The sequence below is a fragment of the Crocuta crocuta genome, unplaced genomic scaffold (assembly GCF_008692635.1).
Source record: "Crocuta crocuta isolate KB4526 unplaced genomic scaffold, BGI_CrCroc_1.0 scaffold345, whole genome shotgun sequence".
Lineage (NCBI taxonomy): Eukaryota > Metazoa > Chordata > Mammalia > Carnivora > Hyaenidae > Crocuta > Crocuta crocuta.
Genome location: NW_027527574.1, coordinates 3738628 through 3758797, shown reverse-complemented (window position 1 = coordinate 3758797; position 20170 = coordinate 3738628). Strand labels below are relative to the sequence as shown.

The 20170-nt window shown below is 35.2% G+C and overlaps 1 protein-coding gene across 6 annotated transcripts in view; it reads left to right on the top strand.

The window, feature by feature from the left end:
* The window catches only part of LRBA (LPS responsive beige-like anchor protein), a 720310-nt gene that overhangs the window by 283658 nt on the left and 416482 nt on the right, over positions 1-20170 (top strand). For all 6 annotated transcript variants that reach the window (XM_077770789.1, XM_077770783.1, XM_077770775.1 and 3 more), the window contains one exon: positions 16483-16591. In XM_077770789.1, the coding sequence (XP_077626915.1) occupies positions 16483-16591 (109 nt within the window). The remainder of the gene's footprint in view (positions 1-16482; positions 16592-20170) is intronic.

The window sequence follows — 20170 nt, the reverse complement described above, 5'->3', positions numbered from 1 at the left end:
TCCTAGTTTCATTGATCTTTTCTACTTTTTTCGTTTCGGTATTTTTGTTTTTAATTTTTTTATGTTTATTTATTTTTGATTTAGAGAGAGCACACGAGTGTGAGTAGAGGATGGGCAGAGAGAGTGGGAGACCAAAATCTAAAACAGGCTCCAGGCTCTGACTGAGCTGTCAGCACAGAGCCCAATGCAAAGCTGGAACCAATGATCCATGAGATCATGAACTGAGGTAAAGTCAGACATTTAACTGACTGAGCCACCCAGGTTTGCTGCCCCCACCTTTTAAATTTCGATATCATTGATTTCTACTATTATTTCTCTTCTGCTGCTTGTTTTGGGATTATTTGCTCTTCTTTTTCCAACCCCTTTAGGTATGAGGTTAGGTTGTGTATTTGCAACATTTCTTCCTTCTTTAGGAAAGCATGGATTGCTATATACTTCCCTCTTATGGCTGTCTTATGGCTGTCCAGATGTTTTGGACTGTTGTGTCTTTATTTTCATTGGCTTCCATGTCCTTTTTTATGTCTTCTTTAATTTATTGGTTAACCCATTTATTCTTTAGTAGGATGTTCTTTAATCTCCAAGTATTTGTGATGTTTCTAGTTTTTTTCATGTGGTCGATTTCAAGTTCCATAGTATTATGTTCTGAAAATATGCATGGTATAGTCTTGATCTTTTTTCTACTTGTTGAGGGCTGATTTTTTGACCTAGTATGTGATCTCTTCTGGACAATATTCCATGTGCACATAGAATGTGTGTTCTGCTGCTTTAGGATGAAATTTTCTTAGTATATCTGTTAAATCCATCTAGTCCAGTGTGTCATTCAAAGCCATTGTTTCCTTATTGATTTTCTGCTTGGATAATTTGTCCATTGCTGTAAGTCAGGTGTTAAAGTTTCCCACAATTTTGTATTATTATCTTTGAGTTCCTCTATATTTTTGATTGACCGATTTATGTATTCGGGTGCTTCAAAATTAGAGGCATAATATTTACATTTGTTAGGTTTTCTTGATGGATATACCCCTTAATTATGATATAATGCCCTTCTTTATCACTTTTTACAGTATTTGTTTTAAAATCTAATTTGTCTGATATAATATAGCTACTCTGGCTTTTTTTTTTTTTTTCGTTCATTAGCATTGTAGATGGTTTTCCATTCCCTACTTTGAATCTGCAGGTGTCTTTAGGTCTAAAATGATTCTCCTGTAGACAGCATATAGATGGGTGTGGTTTTTTTTTTTTATCCATTCTGATACAAAATTGGGGCATTTAGTCCATTTACATTTAGAGTGATTACTGAAAGATACAAATTTAGTGCCATTTTGTTGCCTGTAGATTTGATGTTTCTGGCGACATTCTTTGGTTTTTTCTAGTCTTTGTTGCTTTTGGTCCGTTTTGTTTATGTTTTCTCCATTCAAAGAGTCCCCCTTAAAGTTGCTTGCAAAAATAGTTTAGTGTTTACAAACTCCTTTAAGTTTTGCTTGTCTGGGAGACTCTTATCCCTCCTTCCATCTTGAATGACAGCCTTGCTGGATAAAGGATTCATGGCTGTGCATGGTTTTGCAATTCAGCACATTGAATATATCCTACCACTCCTTTCTGGCCTGCCAAGTTTCTATGGAGAGATCTGCTGTGTACCTGATTTGTCTTCCGTTGTATGTTAAGGCCTTTTTCTCTAGGTGCTTTCATATTTCTTTCCTTGCCTGTGTATTTTATGATTTGACTATGATATGGCTTAGTGATGGTTGGTTTTTGTTGAATCTAATGGGAGTTCTGTATTCTTCTTGGAATTTGAAGTCTGTTTCCTTCCCCAGATTAGAAAAATTTTCAGCTATAGTGTGCTCACATAAATCTTCTGCTCTTTTTTCTTACTCTTCATGTTCTGTGACTTCTGTGATATTAACGCTATTTCTCTTTAATAAGTCACTGAGTTTTCTGAGTCTTATATCATAATCTTTTTATTTCCATCTTTTTTGTTTTTTGCTTCATTATTTTCCATAATTTTATCTTCTATATCACTGATTCACTGCTCTCCTTTGTCCATCCTTGCTGTCATGGGATCCATTCAAGATTGCATCTCAGCATAGCATTTTTAATTTTGGTCTCATTAGATTTAACTTCTTTCATCTCTGCAGAAAAGGGTTCTTTGGTGTCTTCTATGTTTTTTTCAACCCTAGCTTGTATATTTATAATAGTGGTTTTGAATTCTAGTTCAGACATCTTACTTATATCTGCATTGATTAAATCTCAGTCATTATTTTCTTCTTGGTCTTTCTTTTGGAGTAAATTACTCTTGTTATTTTGTAGGAAGGAAAAATTAATAAAATAAAAATTAAAAAAATTAAAAACAAAGCAAAATCAAATTAAGGAAGCTAGATCCTAGGTATATTTCAGTCTGTTTGTTGAGAGAAGCTTGACAGAAAAGAGAAAAAAGAAAGGGGGAAAAAGGTTTAAAAAGTTTTAGTTAAAATTTTTTTTCTTATTTATTTTTGAGAGAGAGAGTATGAGTAGGGGAGGGACAGAGAGAGAGGGGGACAGAAGATTTGAAGTGTGCTCAATGCTGAGAGTAGCATGCTCAATGCAGGGCTCAAACTCATGAACTACAAGATCATGACTTGAGTCAAAGTTGGATGCATAACTGAGTAAGCCACACAGGAGCTCCCCCCAGTTTTTTTTTAAATAATAAAGAAAATCAAAAAGCATAAAATATTGTAAAAGAAATTTGCTCTTTCCATAGCAAAGGAAAAGAAAAAGATAATAATATAAATAAAAACAGAGGCAAAGAAGACAACGACCAAACAGAATGAAATCCGAATGAAGTTTCATCCAGTTTCCCGTAGAACAAACTTTGTGACACACTATAGTCTGTACACTAAGCAGGTGGAAAAGATTTGTACTGGTCTTCTGGAGGCTGTGCCTGAAGGGTACAGGTGGGCAGGGCTTGGTTTAACAGCTCTATTCTCTACATGGTAGCCCTGTTTAGCTCACTGGGGCCGATTGCTGTGTATGCACATGTGTGTTTGCTAGAGGTGAAAATGGCTTCAACTAGCTCTCTAGTCTCTGGCGCATGAATTTTTTGCCCACAGACATGTGATCAAACAACCCCCCCCCCACCTTTGTCTCAGGCTTCTGTCCACTTTTTGCCTTTACCTCATATGTCTAAGCTCTCTGCTTGCCAGGTAATGTCTTCCTACAGAGTTTTATCTCAGATGGGGTTGTGTTTCAAAACCCCACACTTCAGAGACCCCCATGTATTGGACCTGCACTGATTCTCTGGGGGTGGGCTTGAGCAATGACTGGGTGCCAGCTTGTCTCTGAAAATATTCACAGGATCACTAGTAGCACAGGCTCAGAGTTCATGCTAAATTACAGCACACAGCCAATACTAGTTTTGTTGCCCTCTGGTCTCTTTGTTCCAATATCAGTAAATGGGGTAGATCTCCAGGGTCAACAGTGACTTTTGCCTGTGGGGAGGTCATATGGTCTCTACCAAATGCACACTAAGTAGGGGAACCACATATCCGATCTGTGTGGTGCATGGACCCCTCAGACCCTGCTGTCTGCTCCTGGGGATTTGCCTTACTTTCTTTACCAGAGCACTGCCAGGTACTGAGCTGTGAAACTTCAGACTCTGCACTCCACTGTTTATAGAATCCTTGCAGTATTGAAACCCTCTCTTTTCTCCCCAACAATGGTTTTAGGGAACAGACTTCTTGTCTAGTCCCCTGTGAGTGTTTTCACTCTCTAGCTACTTTTGGGGGGAGTGCTGTCTTGAGAGATCCGAATGTACTGCACTCTCCCTCTTTTTCTTTTTCTCTCTGTCCTCTGTCAGTGAAAATGGCTCTCTACCTTCCTTGGCTTTGCAACTTTTCTCTACCCCAACTCACCTCTCTGCACCACATACCTGCCAAGTTCTCTGATTCAAATTATGAAAATTGTTTCATTAATCCTCAAATCAATTTCTTAGGTTTTCAGAATCGTTTGATGGTGATCCATCTGTGTTTCAGGAATGATACAAACTCAAGGGCCCCCGTAGTACTCCACCTATTAACTCAATCCTATCAAACATTGCACTTAAAATGACATGTATTTCCTGTCTTATAATTTTTGTAAGTCTGGTTTTTTGGTACAGCTCAACTGGATCCTTTACTTAGAGTTTCACAAGTCTGTAAAGGTGTTGGCCTAGCTATGTTCCTCTCTGGAACTTGGATTCCTCTTCTAAGCTTACATGGTTATTGACAGAATTTAATTTCTTTCACTTGGAGGACTGAGGTTCTTCATTTTCTTGCTTGCTGTCACCAGCATCTAATCTCAGCTCCTAAAGTCTGCCTGTAGCACTTTGTCACATGATTCTCTCAAAATCTGGCACCTGGAGAATCTCTACCATCTGCTAAAGCAGAGCCTTCTAATATAACATATCACAGGAGTGATTATCCCTTCACCTTTGCTGTGTAAAGTAACCTAATTAAGGAATGACTATCCACTCATCTTTGCAATATTCTGTTTCCTGGAAGCAAGTCTCAGATTTTGCCCCAATTAGATTCATTAGGGTGGGATAGATGCCCTTGATTTATTGGAGATTATCTTAGAGTTTGTCAACCACAGCCCTTACATAAGGGTTTAAATGAAAAGCTGGAAAGAACCTGAGGGTATTGTCTTTCTCCGCATCTTAAATATAAGAAAAGTTTATCTCCAGTGTTTAGCCTAATCTTTATTGTATAGGAGACGTTGCACAGATATTTGACAGTGATTCAGAAGACAGAGGGGATTATATACAGACATGTTAAAAGATCAGAGCAATTTACTCCAAAGTTATATTCCATTATAGTGTAAATGAAATGGTTTTTAGGATATTGACTTTGAAATACATTAATTAAACCTGAAAATACTACATAGGAAATACTGACAGTATTTGCTGATTAATTAGGGGCATGTAGGAAGGTGACAGGGAAGAGGGAGGAGATGAGAATAACTTTGAGGTTGGTTGGGGACTGGGAGGTTGGTGTACCTTTGACTAATCAATCCAATTAATATTTGAGTGCTGTGAGACAATATATTGATGTTAATTCACGATGTGGTTTTTGGTCTCTAGAGAGAAACTAAGAAGCACAAACCAGTATTTCACATTTATACTCATGAAAGCCCTTCCTTTCTCTATCTGCAGAGTCAAAGGAAGTTATTATTAGCAGACTTTAAACTTGCATTAGGAATTGTTTTTATCTGTAATGCCTTAATGTGTACTGTTTAATAGTATTTGAAAAATACCCTAAAAATCTTACTCAAAAATCTTAAGACATTGTATTAGCTTATAAAGTGGCTGGGAGACAGTTTGGGGATAATGGAGAAGTTGTGACAGATTTGGAATCAAATTATAAATGCTGTGTATGAACTTAAGAGAAAGATGTAAAAAGTGATAGAAGAGCAGAAAGCTTTCTGTTTTCTTTAAAGATCTTCTCTTTTTCTTTCTTTTCATTACTCCTTATTGTAAAACTTCAAAGAATAGAGAAATACAGGGGGAAAGCATACATTCCTCCTTTCTAAAGCATAGGGTGGCATACTGTTTTTAAAGGGCCAGATAGTAAATATTTTATAGTTTTCAGGTCATATGGTCTCTGTTACTATTGCTCAACTTACTGTAGAGTTATGATATGAGAACAGCTATAGATAATAAATGGACATGGCTTTGTTCCAATAAAACTTTATTAACAAAAACTATTGGCAGGCAGATTTAGTCCATTGGTCCAGTTTGGTGTATTTTCTTTCATATTTTTCCCATACTCATATTGTACATAATATTCTTGTAATTTCTTTTCTCCCTTAAAGATATATTGTAGGAGAGATATATATATTATCTGATATATTTGTTGTCAGTTCAGAAGAATCTCTCTTATAGGTTTGCATCTTTTGGTTCTTACAGTTTTTCACTTTTATAAGCAGTGTTTTGGTGAGATTCCTTGTACACACAAGTTTTTCTGCACTTGTGGCAATTTACTAAGAGGGTTTGTATGGCAATTTACTAGGAGTGTAATCACTGCTTTTTATCAGTCTATGCATATTTTATTGACATTTTGATTAAAATATTGGTATCAATGCATGTACCCCATGAAATGAGCATGGGTCCATCATAGACATGCCATCATTGATGGCTATTGCTGAGTTTAACTTTTGTAGGTAGGCACTGTCTAGTTGCAGTTTATTCATTTTTGCTATTATATTGAAAACATAATCCTAGCTACCTACCTAACCTTTCTTTCCAGTTCCTTTTTTTAAAAAAGTTTATTTATTTTGAGAGAGAGAGAGAGCCTGCAAGTGAGCATGTATAGGTGCATTAGTGGGGCAAGGGAAGAGAGAGAGAGTGGGAGAGAGAGAATCCCAAGCTAATAGCACAGAGCCTCACAAGGGGCTTGATCTCACAAACCATGAGACCAAGACCTGAACTGAAATCAAGAGTTAGACACTAAACTGAGCCACCCAGGTGCCCCTCCAATTCCTTTTAAAGAAAGGAGTTTTGAAGACCTATACATAACAGACATGTTACAGAAGCATCTTACTTATATGAAATGAATCATCCTATCAGTTTCATGGTAGCCGAATTGGTGTTTTGGAAGCATTCGTCAGAATGGGTCAATTGTTTATATATCCAAGGTATTTTGCTAGGATGTTTTAAACCTTGTCATCATTACTAAAGTTCCATATGAGTCATTACATGGAGAGGGCTTAAGTAGCACTGAAGGTAGCCATGTCTTAAACTCTTGCTTTCTAATAGCATAGATGAGTTTTTTTTTTTAAGTTTTATTTTATCATTTTGAGAGAGAGAGAGAAAACATGAGCAGGAGAGGGGCAGTGAGAGAAGGAGAGGAAGAATCCTAAACAGGCACCCCAGTGTCAGTGGGGAGCCTGATGTGGGGCTTGAACTCACAAACTGTGAGATAATGATCTGAACCTAAATCAGAAGTCATATGCTTAGCCAACTGAGCCACCCAGGTACCCCTAATACCATAGATGGGTTTTAAGAAAATTTCTAACCCGGATGACTTATGTAGTATACATTCTTTTGTACTTTTGCCCAATATGTTAGTGAAATTAATTTTGTTGTGTACAGCATTAGTTGTTTCTTTTTGATATTGCTCAGTATTTTATTATATGAATATTCTATTTTAAAAATCCATTTTACTCCTAGGGGACATCTGAGGAGTTGATATTGTTGTCTATTATAAATAAAGTTGTTGTAAACATTTTTTCATATATTTGGTGATGATGAGACTCACTGTTACTTAATTTTCTTTCCAATGTTTGAAATAACCTTTTTTTTTCTTTTTTTAAAAAAGTGATTCTGGTGGGATATAGTATAGCTTATGGTTTTATTTGTATTTCCTTGATGACTAGTAATCTTGAGCACCTTTCCATGAATTTATTTGCCTTTTGGGAATCTTTTGTGAAGAGCTTATTCGTATACTTTGTTCATTTTTTAAGAAATACGGTTATTGCCTTTTCTTTATTTGTAAGAATTTTTGGTATCCTTAAGAATATAACTTCCTTGTAGACTATAAGTGTTCCAAATGTGTTCTCCCTTTCTAAAGTTTGCCTTTTAATTTTCTTTTTTTCTTTCTTTTATAGCTTATTGTCAAGTTGTTTTCCACATAACACCCAGGTCTCATCCCAACAAGTGCCCTCCTCCATGCCCATCACCCCCCTTCTCCTCTCCCCCTCCCCCAACAGCCCTCAGTTTGTTCTTAGTATTCAAGAGTCTCTCATTGTTTGCCTCCCTCCTCCCCAAGTATTTTTCCCCTTCCCCTCCCCCATGATCCTCTGTTAAGTTTTTCCTGTCCCACTTATGAGTGAAAACATACGGTATCTGTCCTTCTCTGCCTGACTTATTTCACTTAGCATAATACCCTCGAGTTGTATCCACATTGCTACAAATGACCATTTCATTCTTTCTCATTGCCATGTAGTATCCCATTGTATAGATAAACCACATCTTCTTGATCCATTCATCAGTTGATGGACATTTAGGCTGTTTCCCTGATTTAGCTATTGTTGTTTTTAAATTTTTTAAAATGTTTTATTTATTTCTGAGAGAGAGAGAGAGAGTGTGAGCAGGGGAGGATCAGAGAGAGAGACACACACACACACAGAATCTGAAGCAGGCTTCAGGCTCTGAGCTAGCTGTCAGCACAGAACCTGATGTGGGCCTCAAGCCCCCGAACTGTGAGATCATAACATGAGCTGAAGTCGGATGCTTAACGGACTGAGCAACCCAGGCACCCCTGATTTGGCTTTTGTTGAAAGTGCTGCTATGAACATTGGGGTACACATGCCCCTGTGCATCAGCACTTCTGAATCCCCTGGATAAGTTCCTAGCAGTGCTACTGCTGGGTCATAGGGGAGTTCTATTGTTAATTTTTTGAGGAACCTCCACACTGTTTTCCAGAGGGGCTGCACCAGTTTACATTCCCAACAACAGTGTAGGAGCATGCCCGTTTCTGTACATCCACGCCAGCATCTAGAGTCTCTCAATTTGTTCATTTTAGCCACTCTGACGGGCATGAGGTGGTATCTCATTGTGGTTTTGACTTTTATTTCCCTGATGAGGAGGGATGCTGAGCATCGTTTCATATGTCTGTTGACCATCTGGATGTTCTCTTTGGAGAAGTGTCTGTTCATGTCTTCTGCCCATTTCTTCACTGGATTGTTTGTTTTTTCGGTGTGGAGTTTGGTGAGTTCCTTATAGATTTTGTATACTAGCGCTTTATCTGATATGTCATTTGCAACTATCTTTTCCCGTTCCGTCAGTTGCATATTAGTTTTATTGTTTCCTTTGCTGTGCAGAAGCTTTTTATCTTGATGAGGTCCCAGTAGTTCAATTTTGCTCTCGATTCTTTTGCTTTTGGGGATGTGTCAAGTAAGAAATTGCTGCGGTGGAGGTCAAGGAGGTTTTTTCCTGCTTTCTCCTCTAGGGTTTTGATGGTTTCCTGGTCTCACATTCAGGTCCTTAATCCATTTTGAGTTTATTTTTGTGTATGATGTAAGAAAGTGATCTAGTTGCATTCTTTTGCAGGTTGGTGTCCACTTTCCTTGGACCATCTATTAAAGAGGCTGTCTTTTTTCCATTCGATACTCTTTCCTGCTTTATCAAAGATTAATTGGCCATACATTTGTGGGTTCATTTCTGGGTTCTCCATTCTATTCCATTGGTCTGTGTGTCTTTTTTTGTGCCAATACCATACTGTCTTGATGAGGACAGCTTTGTATTAGTGGCTAAAGTCTGGGATGGTGATGCCTCCCGTTTTGGTTTTCTTCTTCAATATTACTTTGGCTATTTGGAGTCTTCTGTGGTTCCATACAAATGTTAGGATAGTTTGTCCTAGGTTTGAGAAGAATGCTCGTGTGATTTTGATTGGGATTGCATTGAATGTGTAGATTGCTTTGGGTAGTCATGACATTTTAACAATATGTATTCTTCCGATCCATGAGCATGGAATGTATTTCCATTTCTTTGTGTCTTCTTCAATTTCCTTCATAAGTTTTCTATAGTTTTCATCATACAGATCTCCTATATCTTTGGTTAGGTTTATTCCTAGGTATTTTATGGTTTTTTGTGCATTTGTGAATGGGATCAGTTTCTTGATTTCTCTCTCTGTTGCTTGATTATTGGTGTTTGAAAATGCAACTGATTTCTGTATGTTGATTTTGTACCCTGTAACTTTGCTGAATTCATGGATCAATTCTAGTAGGCTTCTGGTGGAGTCTGTCAGGTTTCCCATGTAAAGTATCATGTCATTGTGAAAAGTGGAAGTTTGACTTCATCTTTGTCAGTTCTGATGCCTTTATTTCCTTTTGTTGTCTGATTGCTGATGCTAGGACTTTCAGCACTGTGTTAAACCACAGTGGTGAGAGTGGACATCACTGTCGTGTTCCTGATCTCAGGGCGAAAGCTCTGTTTTTCCCAGTTGAGGATGATATTATCTGTGGGCTTTTTATAAATGGCTTTTATGATGTTTAAGTAAGTTCATTCTATCCTGACTCTCTTGAGGGTTTTTATTAAGAAAGGATGCTGTATTTTTTAAATGCTTTTTCTGCATCTGTCGACAGGATCATATGGTTTTTATCACATTTTGTTAATGTGATGTATCACATTGATTGATTTGTGAATATTGAACCAGTCCTGTAACCCAGGAAGGAATCCCACTTGATCATGGTAGATAATTCTTTTTATATGGTGTTGAATTCGATTTGCAATTATCTAGGTGAGTATTTTTGCATCTGTATTCATCAAGGATATTGGCCTTTAGTTCTCTTTTTTTGCTGGGTCTCTGTCCTTTTTGAGAATCAAAGTGATGCTGGCTTTGCCTTTTCATTTTCTTAATGGTGGCTTTCATAAGCACAGATCTTTTATTTTAAAGAAGTCCAGTTTATCAGTATTTTTCTTCATGTTGTATTTTATGGTTTTTCAAGAAATCTTTAAGTCATGAAGATACTATTTTATGTGATCTTATGAAAGTTTCTAGAAGTGTTTAGGAATTGTCTATGATCCTTTTGGAATTCATTTGTTTGTTATGATCTGAGATAGACGTCATGGTTAATTTTGTTTATGTGATTGATTCATACCTAATTATTGAAAAATCCCATCTTCTTCCTCCTTCCTGCAAAATAACTTTATCTTAAATCTGGGTCTGTTTCTCAATGTTCTTTTCTGGTTCATTGGTCTGTTCATCTGATTGCCCTGCTACTACACTGTCTTAATTAATACATCAATATTATAGATCTTAATATTTGGTGGTATTTGTCTTTTCTTATGATTATGATTGTTATTATCCCTCCTGTTTCCTTCTGTTCTTCAAGAATGTCCCAGCTATCCTTTGTTCTTGACATTTTTGTATAACTGTTAGAATAAGTTTGTCAAATTCTGCAAAAGACCTGGTAGAATTTTGATTGAGATTTGTTATAGCTATACAACTGTACACTATATATGACTTTGTAGATAATTCATATCTTTACAATATTGAGCCATTTATTTTCATGAACATTGTATGGTCCTTCCTTAATTTCTTTAAGTGTTCTTTAACTTCTCTTAGCATTCTTTTTGTTTATATATAGAATTATATCATAGTTAGTTCCTACATCTTTTGATGATTTTTAATCCTTTTCAATGTAGTACTTAAGAGGGACGCCTGGGTGGCTTAGTCGGTTAAGCATCCGACTTTTGCTTAGGTCATGATCTCGCGGTTCGTGGGTTCAAGCCCTGCGTCGGGCTCTGTGCTGACTGCCAGCTCAGAGCCTGGAGCCTATTTCAGAGTCTGTGTCTCCCTCTCTCTCTGACCCTCCCCTGCTCACGCTGTCTCTCTCTCTCCTAGAAATAAATAAAAATATAAAAAAAAACACAAAAAAACAAAATAGTACTTAAGAATTACTTTGGCTTTTAGGTAACTATTAAATAGAGTATAATTGATTTTTGTATATTTTGTGTGTCACTTGTAGTAATCTAGATCACTTGATCTAGTGATCTTTCTGACTTCAGTTATTAATTTTAATTGTTTATATTCTTTTGGAGCTTTTGAAAGATCTTAAATTTATTGATTTTTTAAAGTTAATTTTTATTTCATGTTTAATTTATTTGTTATTTAATATCAGTGTATTTAATTTTCTGTTATGTCCATCTTATTTTTTTGGTTTTGTACTTAGATAATTTATTTTCAGAGTTTCTTCCTTCTTTTGTATTTATTTAGTGTGTAAATTTAGTGTATCAATTTATTTAGTGTATACATTTCTCTCCATGCATTGGTTTAGCAAAATCCCACTTTTTAATTTTTTTGTTTTCATTATCTTTTATTCAAAGCATTTTCTAATTTCCATTTTCACGTTTACTTTGGTGCATGGTTTATTCAGAGGTACATTCCTTTATTTTCAAATATTAATGGGAAGAAATGTTATTATATATTGCTGTGTCAACAATATTAGCAGGATTTGGCCTAAAAGCAACAAACTTTTATTGTCTCATAGTCTCTGTTATTTAGGATGCTGAGCATAGCTTGTTTGGCCTTTCTGCTTCACATTCTCTTAAAAGGCTTTAGTTAAGGGGTTGGTAGGCTGCATTGTCATTAGATGTTTGACTGGGGAAGTATTTATTTCTAAGTTCATCTGAATGTTGGCGTGATTTAGTTCTTTGTGAGTTGCTGGACTGAATTCTTACTTCCTTGCTGGTGGTTGTCTGAGGGGTGCATTGGCTTCTTGGCCCATGAACTACTTCATAGAGTGGCTATAACATGGCTGATTTCATCAGCTAAGCCATCAGGGTGAGGAGTCAATAGGAAGAGTCTGCTAGTAAGATGAAAATTTGAATCATAGTTAATATAATAATGGAAATGATATTCCTGAATGTTGCCATGTTTTAATTCTTTGAGGAATGCTGTAACTCCTATACAAAATCCAAGGAGGAGGATTACATAAGGCTGAAGATACCAGAAAGTTGGGAAAGTTGGAGGCCATTCTAGAGTTTTTGCACAAAATGTTCTATTTTTTTTCTAGTTTAATTGTATTGTGTCAGAGAACATACTCTGTATGATTTCTTCCTTTGAAATTTATTACATATTTCTTTGTGACCCCACATTTTGTCTGTTAGTGCATAGATCAATATTTAAATGATAAGAATATTCATTCTTCATTTAGCAGATATATGTGATAAAAGTATCAGCTTTATCAAGTTTGTAATCACACTGTTAAAATATGGTGTAGCTTTGTATCTTCAGCTAGTAGTATGTCATATTCCTGGGAACATACAAATACAGACTCTCAAAATTCTGAATTTCGATCTGTCTAGATCATTCATCTTATCATTTGAAGTATCTATTTCTTTATCTCTAATTTTGTTTCTTAAAGCCATCTTTTTCTTATATATATATTTTAAGTGTTTATTTTTGAGAGAGAGTGTGTATGTGATTAAGGGAGGGGCTAAGAGAGAGTAGGACATAGGATATGAAGCTGGCTCTGCACTGACAACAGAAACCCCAGTGTATGGCTCATATTCAAGAACTGTAAGGCTGTTACCTGAGCCGAAGTTGGACACTTATCTGATTAGCTACCCAGGCACCCCTAACTTTTTCTTATGTGAATAAAGACACATTAGTCTTATTTCACTATTTTTTTAATTATTCTCTGAAAAATGATTTTCAGCATTTCTGCAACCTTTTATTGAAATTGTGTTATGTTTAAGCAGTAAGGCATACTTTAAAAAATCTACTTGAAAGTAATTGTATCATTAAGTCTACCTTCTATATATTCCTAATGTATTTAGGTTAAAACTTATCCTCTTATAGTCTGTGTCTTTCTGTTTGCTCTATGTGTTTTTTTTTCTTTTTTCCCTTCTTTTGAGCTAAATGTTTTTTTTTTTTTAATTCAGTTTTTTTCCTGTTAGCATATTGGTTGACATTGTTTTAGATACCTGTAGTGGTTACCTAGATTGAAACATGAGTATTAGAGTTGTTAACGTATTAAATAAATTTGTTCTTTCACCAGTTCATGGATAATGAAAGAACCTGCAACACTAATTCCTTTTACCTTCTCTTTCTTTGAGTGGTATTATATATTTTAACATAATGGTATTTTTGAATTTTAGAAGTTCTTAGAATTGGTGTAAACATTTAGTATTCTTTCTAGATTTACTCATGTTGATTTTTTCTTTTTTCTTTTTTGAAATTTTTTTAGACATTTTTATTTTTGAGAGAGAGACAGAGCCTGAGCAGTGAGAGACAGAGCCTGGGCAGAGAGAGAGAGGGGGGGGGAGACACAGATTCTGAAAATTACTTCAGGCTTGAGCTAACCATGAGATCATGACCTGAGTGGAAGTCGGACATTTAACCAACTGAGCCACCCAAGCACTCTTGTTTTTTGTTGCCTTGTGTTACATCAGTCTGATATTATTTTCCTTCTGTGTGAAAAACTTCGTTTAATGTGGGAGTGACCCATTTGTCTAGTGACAATTTCTTTTCTGTCATTAAATATGCTTATTTTGCTCTTACCCAAGAGGAAAAATTTTTCTCCTATCCTCCTAGGTTTTTTTTTTTGGCGAGGGTGGGGGCTGTGAATCAAAATTAGGAAAGACAAATTGACAAGAGAAAAGACAAGTTTAATTCCTGGATGTTGGAGAGAATACATAGAAAAATATGACTCAAGAAAGAGGTTAAATTTTGAGGCTTTATACCATCTTAATATGTAAGGGGGAAGGAAGAAGGGCACTTAGGGGAAAACAAATGACTTTTAGGAAAGATAAATGGACCTTTAGGAGACAAGATAGTTTTATGACAATGCCCCGTTAGGCAATTTCCTACCCAGGTGCTGACTTTTTAAGTTTCTGGGTACTAAGAGTCATTCTTCCCTGGTTATGCAACTTCACAATCCTCAGTGGAGAGGATTTGTGACAGTTGAATTCTTTTGGTAGTCTTTGTTTCTTGGCAGATAAAAAGAGTTCAGAAAATAGATTCTTCATGTGGTATATTTCTGGATGCTTTCATTTTCATTATTAAAAGATGTTTTTTGGATGTAGAATTCTTAGTTAGCTGCTATTTTTATGTGGCACGTAAAAGAGATCATTGCATTCTTACCTGACTTCCATTAGTCTTCTTCATGCTCTTTTGAAAGCAAGTAGATGTCCTTGCCTATTCCACTTTTTCTCTCCCTCTGCCTGCTATTAAGATTTTTTTCCTTTGACACTTATATGATATGAATAGATGCGGTATCCTTTGATCCTGCTTGGAGTTTGTAGCACTTGGATTTTGTAGCCATACATATCACTCTGTGGCTTAATGGTTTTTACCCCAGTTTTTTTTTTTTTTTCCCTCTCTCTCTCTTTTGAAAGCTTATTTATTTATTTTGAGAGAGACAGAGACTGCATGAGTGGAGGAGGGGCAGAGACCAAGGGAGAGAGAAAATCCTAAGCAGGCTCTGCACTGTAAGCACATAGTCCAACATGGGGCTCAAACCCATGAAACTGTGAGACCATGACCTGAGCTGAAACTAAGAGTCAGATGCTTAACTGACTGAGCCACCCAGGTGTCTCTCCCCAGTTTTCAAAAAAAAATGTTGCCTATTAACTCTTCAAGTATTGGTCTTTTTTAATTATTTGACTACTTTCTTTACTACAGATACACTTATGTTAGACATTTTTACGATGTTCTGTATGTCTGTTATTTATTTTATCAAATTTTCATCATTTTTCTTACCATGCTTCTGTTTAGCTGTAATTGACCTATTCTTTGGTCGTTTACTTCTTTATTTGAGTTTAGTAAATTGGTAAACCTGACTGAACCACTTGGGGACCCCTATTTCCGTGTTTAGATACGAAGTTTTACTTTCTTGATTTTCTGAGTTGACTTCTATTTGATTTTCATTAATTTACTGTTGGAGACATAGTGATTGTTGGAAATTATATTTAAAATTGTAGTGATAAATATAAGTCTCTATGTGATAATATCTTCTTCTACAGATTTCCTTTTGGTTTTTGATTAGCAGTTAGATTAGGTGCTGATTATGTTAATTTAAGACCGAGCTGATTCAAGATACAGGGCTTTTTAAAAAAAAAATTTTGGGGGGGAGAGTACAACCTGGGGAGGGGCTAAGAGAGGGGGACAGAGGATCTGAAGTGGGCTCTAGGGTGACAGGCTGACAGCAGTGAGCCTGATATTAGGCATGGATTCACAAACCAAGAGGTCATATCCTGGGTCAAATCAGGCCCTCAACCAGCTGAGCTACCCGTATGCCCCAGAGCTGGAGTTTTTCAATCTTTATGAGAGTTTGCCCTATTTCCAGTTTGCCTGGAATATAGTTCTGCTGCTTTGGTATTTCTGTTTCTTTTTCTCCTCACCTCGTGAGATTCTGAAATTTTTGTTCAGCGTTTTGGCTTCCACTTATGTATAAATCAGTATAATTTTGTTTGAGAGTCTGTTTTAGTATTTTTGAAGACTGGTCTATTTCTCCAATGGTATACTTGTTTTCCTTCTGTAGGCCTGGATAATCTACTAGAATCCTTCCACCTTGACAGGTCATAACATTTAATTTTTGTCTCAGTAGTTCTGTAAGACTGATAATATCCCTATTTAGCTTTTCTAGTTCCACCTATGGAAAGTAAATGGTACAATGAAAAAAGTCATGGTGAATGTCTTCTCTATGCTTTCTTCTCCTTAAATTGTGGCTGCCTTGTAAATTCTCCAGTACCTTTCAAAAGGTTAAAACATGAATTTTATCCAGTAGTTTTAGTTGTTTTTCTTGGATAAAAGCTATTCTGTCTTTGGCAGAAGGATAACTTTTCCTATTATATCCTTTAATTATTTAGTGTGAAATAATGGTACTTCATGGGTATGATAACAGAAGAGGAGTGTAAACATTCTTTCCTTCTCCAAATAACAAGATACATCAACTTTGAGCAGGGAACAATCGTATGTTTTCTGTATGTGCACATTTACTTATTTGACAATATTAATCTCTTTATAGGTTGCTTAGCCAAACAATGAAGGATCATCTTGTAAGAGTAGCAAATGAAGCTGAATTTATCCTGAGCAGGCAACGAGCAGAGGATATTCACAGACACGCAGAATTTGAGGTAGGTTAAACATACGGTTGGGGTGAGCAAATTGCCATTTTTAGTGGTAATCATGGGAAACTCCACAGGTGAGATGGTCTAAGCAAACATATATCATCAAAAAATTAAAAATTAATTTTTGAGAGTCTTGAGCGATTCTGGAAAGATATTACAAGTCTGCATGGCCCTCTAATCTCAACTCCATTTTATCCACAAGGTGCTCATGGCAGCTTCTCTGTTTGGGTGACCTCATCTTAACCATGTGAGCAGGTTTTGGCTCTGGTAGTTTTCCAATAAAGTGAATTAGGGAAGGACTTGTGCCTTCTCTGGGCAAGGCAGAGCTAGTTAACCAGAAATGATAACCAAGCAGAAATGAAAACTGCTGTGGTAGAGATAAGATCTTCCAGGTTCTAGGGAGAAGCTGAAACACAGAGGCATGAAGTTTATCTACCCTAGGGGTTTGTGGACATGCTATTCTTTGTAGATGAGAAAATGAGCATACAGCTTTCTTTGTGAATCTTCACAGGGGGAACAAGTGACAGACCCATCATGAGACCACTGCTTTTCTTGGCAGTTGCCCCTGAATATGTGTAACAAATGTGATTTCATAGAGGAAATTAATGGTGTTGTGGTATATAAATTACCAAAATGTACACCTAAGGTGAAGTAGAAGATTTGACAAAAATATTTGCTAAGAATTAAAAAAAAAATTTGAAAAAGCACCATCTGGGTTCTTTGGAAAATGTTAAGAGCAGATAATTCAAATGTTGCTTATGTTTTTCTGGTGCATTAAAAAAGATGTACTCCCAGTACGTGTTATATAGCTGTCACAACATGAAGAAGATACTGGAAAAATAAACTGTAGAAGACCAATTTCATTTAAGAATATGGGTACAGAGTTCTAACTAAAACTTGAACTGACAATTTAACAACATAATGAAAAAGTTATGTAGTGTGATCAATTAGAATTTATGTACAGAGTCCAAAGTGGTTTAATATTAAGATATTTACCTATAAAATATATCAATAAGTTAAAAACAGAAAAATCATATGAAGGTATCAATAAATGTAGAAAGAATATTGTGATAAAGTTTTGCAGCCAGCCCTAAGAAAACTCTGAGTAAAAAATGTATATAATAAAAGTCTGAATATGATAAAGACTTTATGAAACATCATTTTAAATGGTGAAACCATTTTTATTAAAGTCAGGAAAAAGTATGATATCTACTATCATAATTATTTACCATTTTTTGATGTTTGGTGAGTGTAAGATATAGTTAATGACAGTGCTAGAAAAGAAGAAGTAATAACACTTTCAGATTGCTAATGCTGTGATCTAGGAAAGTCTAAGAGAGTCTTGAACGTTTTTCTATCAGAATTTAATAGGAACTTTGCTAAAATTATTGGATATCAGATCAGTATGCAAAAAATTAATATCATTTCTTTGATGACTAGCAAGCAATAGTCCTAAGAATGGAAATCAGTAGTATAATCTGTTTATAGTTAAGACAAAATATTTTGGGTCAATTTCTGTTAGAATGCACATATAAATGTTTGAAACAAACGTAAAAGCTTAATACTAAAAATGTAAATTACTAGAAAGTCATTCTTTGCTGGGTTGTACATGTTGCTCTGTGTGTGGTTATGTGTGAAAGAAGAGAGAATCATTCTTTTATTTTGAAATAAAATGATACTAATAGAAAAACTGTAAGAGTAATACAAGAATTCCTGTTCATCATTCTCCTAGATTCTGTGATTCTTAGAGTTGTATTACATTTGCATTTCTCCCACTTTTTCTTTGTTTTTCTGAATTTGAGAGCAAGTTGAAGTCACAGTAATCTTCTGTTTCTAATTTCTTCAACGAAACTGTCTTGTGTCCATTCTCTGGTTTAATTCTGTATAGTTCTATACATTCTACACGGTTCTTAAATCTGAAAAGTAACACTAATTAGGGTTATTAGGTAGATTAGGGTTATAACACTACAATTCACAGACTATACAGTTGACCCATCGTAATGTACAATCCCTTGGCTTTTAATACATTCAGAGTCAGGCCATCATCACAATTTTTATTGTGATCATCCCTAAAAAGAAATCCTCTACCTATTACCAGCCACCAGATTTTCCAAATTTAGACAATTATTTATCTATTCTCTGTCTCTACAGATTTGGCCTTTCTCACCATTTCATGTAATTGGAATCATGATATCATGTAATATGTAGCGTTTTGCAATGATTTCTTTTATTAGCGTAATGTTTTCAAGAGTCATTAGTTGTAGCTCTTCTGGGGATAAAAATAGCTGAGGGTCTGTTCTCTTCTACAAAAGGATAGTTACTTTTTGGAGTTTAGTTCATTTTTATTTCTTTGTATTTTGTCATTGTTAGGAGTGGAGCAATAGATTCTTAACTGTTGTGTATTCTATTAAGATGCCAGCATCCCAGTGATTTTTTTATTAGCTTTTAAAATATTGCTAATACATTCATACTTCTAACTACACAAAAGTGGTTATAGGCAAAACTTCATTGCAGCCTTTTCCCTTGGGAATCTGCATTATCAGGTTTTTGGCTATTTTCCCAGAGATACTCAATATAGGGAATACAAATATGCCATGTCTTTTTACACAGATGAATGTATAGTGTACATACTTTTTTTTTTGCACCAACTGTTTTTAATGTAAAACTATATCTTAGCATTAATAGCATATACTGAGCTTCCTTATTTTTTCTTACTTTATACAGTAACTGTATTTTTGTATATCTCTGTATATTTATTATAATGCTAGATTTGATAATTAAACATTTTTGTTTTTCCTTTTCTCATAGGATTATGAAAATGCTACAGTGACAATTTTGTTCTCTACATTTTGTTGATATGTATCTATGTTTGCAGGTGTCTACTGAATTTTCTATTCTAGTTTATTAGGATTATAAAATTATAATTATAGTAATCTAAAATAATGCCCTATGTTAATAATTTTTTTAGATTCTCTTATATGACATGGGTAAATCTTAACAGATGGAGGTTTTTGTTGGACTTATTTTTTGATTGTTGACTTTTTCCTAATTTATTAACTATATTTTCTCTCCTTTTGCATACATATTTTTTATTTAAAGCTTTTCTAAAATTAATAAATTAATTAAACCATAATACTCTGATGTATAATCATGGTGAAATTTCCATTAGGGAGTTCTAAAGGACTCAGAGAATGATATTTGTCTGATTTAAAATAATAACTATACTAGGTAGTTCTTTAAGATGTTCAGTAATGCATGATTAGCTTTATGAAAATTAAATGAGGAAATTGTATTAGGTACCTGGCAGTAGAACACGTAACAGGATAACACATTTTTTTAGATTTCTGAAGTAGTTTTTCACAGTTCAAAATACCAGCCAATCTAAGAAGAATAGATTTATAAATTCGTAATTGTAGACATTTGTATGACAAAAATAACAAAACGCTAAAACTGAAAATAAAATTAGAAAAACATTTGAATGAAATATGATATAATAATATTTAGATATATAAAAATAGAAATAAGTGAGGGGTAGATGGAGATTTGAAAGAGAGTATGGCTTGTCAGTTATGGAAAATGAGATTT